Source organism: Diabrotica virgifera, chromosome 1, assembly GCF_917563875.1.
Source record: "Diabrotica virgifera virgifera chromosome 1, PGI_DIABVI_V3a".
NCBI lineage: Eukaryota > Metazoa > Arthropoda > Insecta > Coleoptera > Chrysomelidae > Diabrotica > Diabrotica virgifera.
The window spans coordinates 96,943,277-96,951,456 of NC_065443.1; the positions used below are offsets into that span (position 1 = coordinate 96,943,277).

Below are 8,180 nucleotides of genomic sequence, written 5' to 3' on the forward strand. Positions count from 1 at the left end.
ACACTGCAGCATGGTCCGTCTGGTTTTGCCCTAAAAGGAACAGTGTCTAGTGATGGATTATAAAAAAAATTATGTCACAAAATCACAAAACTTGAAAGTACTCTAGTACAACAGTAAAACTTTAGGAAGTTATTTTTATTTAAACAAAAATTAAGTTTTTGATCTAAATACTGAAATACCTAACCTAACTACTTAAATATTTAACAAAAAACATAATAATAGTTATTTAATATCTACATATCTACATACTAATAACTTGACGTTATTTGCTCAAATATGTAAAAATTGAATGCAAATAAAAATTATTCTATTCTATTTAATTCTAAAAAAAAACATAACTTAATTCGTTAAATATCTACGGTCTGCTAATATTGAACTTGACAAATTTGTTATAGCACAGGCCAGTGTAAAAATATCTTTAATGTTTTTTACTAGAGACCACTGTAGCTTACATCCTAAAATTTTAAAAATCTTAATACGTTGGTTAACACGTTCAATGTGTACTCGAGCAGCTGCTATTTTAGCATTTAGTAATGCCTCATCTGTACTAAACTGTTTGTTATTTTTTAAAAATGGTGGTCTGATTAATTCTATTTTGAATTGGTTACAAATATCATCTATTAAAAAGCCTTTATCGACCACAACAGCATCTTTTGAACTATCCAACTTTAAAATTATGTTGCTTTGTTCGAAAATAGCTTTATCAGAGGCTCTTCCACCATATGGTTCACTAACATATGTAATTAAACCTCCTGGGGAAATACCTGTCATAAATTTAACAGTGTTATTAGATTTATACTGAGAATTAAATCTAATTCGACAGCAAAGGCATTTTGGCTTTTGTATGAAAATTTCTGCAGAATCTAATACCACTCTAACATTCTGAAAACTTTCAAAACATTCAGGCATGTTTTTCTGTATTTCAGTAGTATCTGTAAACCTTATTACTGAACTCAAGACTTTACTTAAAATGGGTAACATATCTTTAAAGTATTTGTTGCACAATTCTTGTGAAATGCCAAATAAAAGCGATATTATTACATAAGTTAGATCACACTTCAATTTTGTGAAAACTAAAAAGATACGTTGTTTAATACTTAAACGATGTGACCTCTGATCACTGTAAACTGAACATACTGCTTCCACTATTGTATCTAATAATTTGAAACTATTGAGGCCAGTAAAACTATTCAGAGCACTATCTGTTGTTATTCGATCACAGACAGTAGACACTTTAGGTGTATCCACTTAGACTTGAAAATCTTTAAATGACTTGGGTCCCTTATAATTGGGCTGACTCTGAAGAAGCTGTAATAGGCCACGTGCTGCTTCAATTTCATTTTCAGAGGTTTCTGCAGCAGGATTTATTTCTTCACAAACACATTCCACACCAGGATTTTCTTTATTGGAATTTCTTTGGTTTAGTCGTTCTGTCCTGCTACTAGAACATTCAGCTTCTTCCTTTATTGCAGTTGATCCAATAGGAAGCCTTTTGGATGGCACGGCCGTCTTTTTTAAAAATCTTCTTTGTTTTGAACTAGAATCTGTAAAGGATTTATGTCTATAAACATAACCTAAAATGAAATGTGTAATTCGTACTTACCCCTATAAAAATAATCATCATCGGTAAAATGCAGTGAACATACTTTCATGTTTTTTGTTATGGGTTTACCAATTTTCAGCTTTAATTTCCAAGCTTCCTGTCTCTTCATTAACACTTTACTTCCCAATTTTCGTTCTATCCGCACAGGATATTTGTCCCCGGTTTGGGGGAAAGCGTGGAAAGTAACATCTGTGTTTTTCTTTTCCCAGGAGGAACATTGAGGAACGGAACAATACCGATTTGAACGACTCATAATTCTTATACAATTACTTTTAATACGTAAATATTTGTATACAAATACACAAACTCAAAGCAAAATGGACGAACAATGTCAATATTTCTAGTTACTCCTATGCTCACCAGATAGCGTACCGCTTATTTTGATTTGCCTATAGGTGAAATCCAGTTTGCATTTAAAAACATAACACAGCATGAATTTCACATTGGTGGTAGCAGCGACATGGACTTCCATCTTCGAAGGCTGCTAGGCCGACACTGAGCAATGCAGCGAGGCTAAAGTGGTAGGGTAAGAGAGAGGGAGAGTTGGTGTGTAAGGCGGTGTTGCCAGATTTCTTCCAGAACGTCGCACCCTTTCTCAGCGGAGTAGGGAACCTCGTTTTACGAATGACCGTCGTAACTAAAATTGAATTTCTACTGATATTTCCAGTCATCAAAATACAAAAACCTACTCGTAAGACTTTTTTTTTATTTCATTGCTAGCGAATGAATTTTAAATATATAAATCTATTCTACTGACCTATTATCCGAATCCCCCATTTATATAACATTGTATTATTAGGGTGTTTGTCCTTTGTTCACATTTTTCCAAAATGCGTGACGTTTAATATTTTTATCCTGTTATCGAGTTCTGTTCTAAATGGACTACAAATTATTGGGGTTATTATCGATATATTTTATGTAGCATAACGAGATACATAAAGCATTTAAAATTGATCAATGTATTATAATAATAACGTAGATGTTAACGTACAAAGAGCTATAAAAGACAAGTGATCATTATCTATATGTTAGTTATTTAGGAATAAATTATTCAAACTATACTTCATCCAGATATCTCTTTTTAGGTACATAATTGGAAGGTTGAAACTTTATCATGGCATATGTTTTATTGAATGCATGAATATACAGTTACATTAGTTACACACAATGTTTGTAAAACATTTTTGCCTCTTAGTACTTTTTCGATAAGCCAGTTTTATCGAGATATTTTGAAAATTTGTAAAATCCATCACATAGAATATTATTTTTATAATATTATTACCACGTCTGCATAACCTTACTTAACCATTTACAAATGTTCCAAATGTGGTGGATTTTACAAATCTTCAAAATATCTGCATAAAAACTGGCCTATCGAAAAAGTACTAACAGTCAATAAAGTTTTAAAAATATTGTGTTTAACTAATGGTACCCCAATAATAATTTAATTGGAACGTACACACATAGGCGTAACCAGGCCATGGTTTTGGGGGTTATAACCCCCCCTTTTGGATGTACTTTGAGCTCTATACGGTTAACACCATTATTATTCCATACCCGCCAGAGATATTATTCCGTACCTCCATAAAAAATATGATATAATATCTGCCCGGGTCGAATTTTTTTTTTAAATTCATAAAAAAATGTCATTTTTTAATCATTAATAAAATTAATTTTAGTTAGAACAAGATTAGATCTGGCAACCCTTGTTTTTTGTAATTGTTAACATGCTAAATTATATGTCCAATAATTTTTATCCATTAAACATATCGGTGCAAATCGACCTTATATCGGAACCTCTACTAATTGCTGACAGTGTAGCTAAAGAAGAAGGTTATACTACTTTTATTTTACTAAACTAATTCTGCATTGTACCAGAAGTTCACAAAGTGGAATATATCTAAAAGTGGGAACAGAAACCTAGTGTTGCTACTGGAAAAATATTCCAGGGACAACGCAAGTTAAAATTTCATTATAATCAACTATTCTAAATGGGAAATAGCCACAATTTAACTAAAAAATGATTTCATAACGTTTTATTATATTTATTTTTCATTATAATCCTTTTCTCTCTACGCAAAAATATTATTAGAGCTTTAGAAGCCTGCACTAGAAGTATTCACATTTTCTATGCATGTTTGTAATAAGAAAAAAGAATAATTGCAAGTTCACTTATGTTTTACTAATTTTACTGCAAAAAAGTTGCTTGGGAACAAATGGAACAACTTTTAAACTACTTGGTGACTCACTCTTAAATTTTAACCATATTTTTAAGACCACTACTTTCCACGATATATCGATGTTGTACGTTTATTTTTACAATAGGTATTAGCGTTGATTAACAATGAAGAATTCTTAGGTTTTTTACAGTTTTCTAAGCAACAATAGTTATTTTCCTAACAAGTTCAAAAAGTCATACTTTTCCGCACGCGACTGCAGTTTGCCCAACGACGCGAAGCGGGAGTTCGGCAAGCAGTCGAGTGCGGAAAAAAAACTTTCTGCAAGCGTTAGGAACAATATTTTTTCTACGAGTTTTTAAAAAATGACCAAATCTTAATCAATTAATTGAATTAATATGAAAATACGTACACAAATTAATTCTTTGACAAGGTTATCAAAACCAAAGTTTCAGCATAATTGGTTAGAATGACGACGATCTTGGTTTCCATGACGACGATTCAAAACCACTGTTATTGTCTACTGATTTCACTTTCGAATATTATGTCAAAATTATTTTAATCCATTGAATTCTCGCGTTAATTTCATTAAAACATGAACACAATAAGGTATATTTGAAATAAATTAGTAAATAATATCTAAATCTTAGTTTATTGCATGTATTATAAGTACTTTAAGGCCATATTAACATATCTAAATTAACACGCGTGCGGAAAAATAAAACGCGTGCTGAAAAGTAAAACGCGTGCGGAAAAGTAACACGCGTGCGGAAAAGTAAAACTTTCTAAACTAAAATGCGTGCGCGAAAGTAGACATTTTTGCACGCTCGTAGAAAAAATAAAAAATCAACTTGCCACTTTAAAGCTTTAAACGTATACAATTTTTATCAAATAATTAAGTACCTCTAAATTGTTTCCGATATGTTTCCTCCATCCACTGCAGGAAACATTGAGGCTTTAGTTATTGAGGTCCGTAGAACTCAAAAAACTTTAGAGATACTTGGCCGGATCAAAGCACTTTATTTCTCTGGACTACAAGTTTCTAACAAAAGATATGTTCGGTAAAAATTACTAATATATTGAAACTTTTAACGTTGGTATACAGTGAGCACGTTTGGAATAAATTCAAATCTCGAGAATGAACGATTTTGGAAAAAATCCCAAAACAGGTAAATTTTTATTTTTAAATTACGACTTTTTGACATACATATCATACTAGTGACGTCATCCATCTGGGCGTGATGACGTCATCGATGATTTTTTTAAATGAGAATAGGGGTCGTGTGATAGCTCATTTGAAAGGTAATTCAATTTTATATTCAGTAATATAAACATTAACATAATTATTTATACAGGGTGTGCAAAAAATTTTTTTTGGATTAAATGTATTGGCATAAAAAGAAGAATGTATGTAATTTATTTATTTCAAAATACATTTAACTGCTCTCAGAAAACAGAAAAAATGTATATTTGAAAAACAATCATTGCTTTTCGCTTAAATTATATGTTCAAATTGTTACGAGGCTGGTGGGTGGCTGCTTTAATATTGAATTTAAGCAAAAAACAATAATTATTTGCCAAAAAAACATTTTTTCCTGTTTTCTGATAGCAGTAAAATGTATTTTGAATTAAATAAATTACACACTTCTTCTTTTTATGTCAATAAATTTAATTCCAAAAAAAATTTTTTTTGGGCACCCTGTATAAATAATTATGTTAATATTTATATTACTGAATAAACAATTGAATTACCTTTCAAATGAGCTATCACACGACCCCTATTCTCATTTAAAAAAAATCATCGATGACGTCATCACGCCCAGATGGGTGACGTCACTAGTATAAGATATATGCCAAAAAGTCGTAATTTAAAAATAAAAATTGCCCTGTTTAGGGATTCTTTCCAAAATCGTCCGTTCTTGAGAAAATGAATTTATTCCAACCTTTACGTGCTCACTGTATAGTGCTGTTTAATAACATGTTAAAAAACGAAAAACTTTTATTAACGTGAGAACTTCGAGTATTGCATCATTTTAAGCTACATATTTACAGATTGATATTTTAAACTACATCAATATTTAAATGGCAAATCAAAGCACTGCCAAAGAGAAAAGGTGTGAAGAGACAGTTTTCAAAATTATTTTAACCCCTGGTTGCATACAAGCGAGTGTTTGTTATCAGCAAACGTCATTAAATATGAATGAGAATTGTCAAAGGGGAACAACCGACGGTATATCGCCTCTGTAGCTCATAACACTACCAACACAACGCAGTACAAAATGAAAACACACAATGATGAGTGTTATTAGGTTTGTTCCAACTCGATACAAAACCGTTCTGGAATCGTTACGCGCATGCGTATTAACGAATAATTATGCGCAGCAACACATTGTTCGTTACTACGCATATTCGTAACCGTTCAAGAACGGTTTTGTATCGAGTTGGAACAAACCTATTATATCGACCGAGGGGATTTCCAGTCTATATGGGTAAACTATTACAGCTAAGTTGGTCACGCTGCATTTGAGGAAACAGTAATAAAGTACGAAAGTGATTTATAAGAAACATTGATTTGTGCCATATTCCAAACATTTCTCCAAATTATCTGAGGCATAGAGACATAAAATACATGCGGTTTGTTGGTCTATAAAGCAGATTGAAAATAATAATAAAGAAATTCATTTACAAATAAATATGAGAATTGTTTAGAGACAATATTTTATTCAATATATTTGATTGCCTGAATATTTTTGGAAAAATAAAGGTTCAGTTTTAATTCTTTTTATTCTTCGGTTGTCGATATAATAACTACTCGTAGGTGACTGCGTGTATCTACTTAATTTTTTTCTCGGTAATCATTCGACATCTTTCGTGTATAGTAACTACTTTTACGATCGTTTTGTACTATTACTAGGCTATTGATTAATGTATTATTACAGAATTATGTATTATTATAGAAAGGAACTACAACGTTAACGGGGTTTTATTGTTTAATATAGTCACCTCTAAATATGAAAAAACCGCGGAGTGCTACCATTTAAAGGGGTGCGTTTTTGAGAAAGGGGTGAATTAGTCCCTAGGTACAGGGCGAATTAAGGTGAGTTCTATGCACTTTTGGTACAAACACGGCTATACGAAAATTGTTCCAGGTTAAATTTAATATTGAAATATCATATTTCAAAGTAAAAAATTTTTTTTTTGCAAAAATATATTCAAAAGAAAAGCAAGAAAACAACACGAAAGATATCAATTTTGATTTTGCCCCATAACTTTTTCCCATCGGGATATAGGTATAGGCATTGCTTCACAGAAAAGAACTTCCATCCTTCCTCTTTCAAATAGAGTTTGCTAGAAGTCTCTATAATTTATAGTTTCCAAAATATGATTTTTCAAACTTCGCTACTCACAGCGATTTTGACCCATTTTCCTTGTTACTTCGCAAATATTGTTCTGTAACTTATTTCTACGCAGCTTTAGTTATATGCAACGGTACACTTAGCAGGAAGAAAAGTCAATTACCTTTAAAACGGTCTAGTGTAGAAGGATGTATGACTATTTTTAAGCAAGATATGGTTTTTGAAAATTGTATACTTTTAATAATTTTTCGATTATTTTTAAATTTCTCATTATAACTTTTTTTATTGTATATTTAGGTATATACATTGTGCAATGAAAAAGAAAGCCTATTTTCTTTACTTTAAAATGGTGTATTTTAAAAAATTCTAGGACTATTTTTAAACATCACGTTATGCGTTCTCAAAATGTGACATATACACATGCCACAGGTCCCGCTAATCTGGAACCATATGGAAACTTTTTTATTATTAACTTTATAAAAAAAATTATTCTTTATAAAATACTCTGCATAATCTTAAACCTGAGATGCAATCATGAGATATAAAATTTTATCAATAGTGTACTAGGTGTGTTAAAAAATATGAATTTCGCACAAGAGTGAAGTACCTTTATATTTCACAATATCGAAAAGTGTTATTAATAAAAGTTATCTGGAATTAAAAATTATGTTATAATATCGCACCCTCAGTAATATAGAGGCGCAATTCAAAAAAATAGATTTTTGTGAAATCGCGTTTAAAGATTCTGGTTTCCAAAATTACAACTATTTTTTCAGTAACATGCTTATTATTGAAGGTATAAATGTGAAATTTAGCAGATTTTTGTTATGTGATAACTGCACCATAAATAGCAATGAGAAAAAAAATATACCTAAATAAACTACACTAATAACATGTAATTGAAAAAAATATGTTCAAGTTAGCCCCATATAGTACAAAACAACATAACAGAAATAAGAAACTGTTTAAGTTTTATCCTTTATATTCTTAATGCCATGTTACTGTTAGTGCAAAATAGCGATCTATTATGAATTAGACCCATTT

At 30.9% G+C, this 8,180-nt stretch overlaps 1 protein-coding gene across 1 annotated transcript; it reads right to left on the reverse strand.

Annotated features, from left to right (window-relative positions):
• Positions 1-339: 339 nt before the first annotated feature.
• On the reverse strand, positions 340-981 carry LOC126891279 (uncharacterized). The gene has a single exon (XM_050660460.1). The coding sequence runs from the start codon at positions 979-981 to the stop codon at positions 340-342; it is 642 nt and encodes a 213-aa protein (XP_050516417.1).
• Between the last annotated feature and the right edge of the window lie 7,199 nt (positions 982-8,180).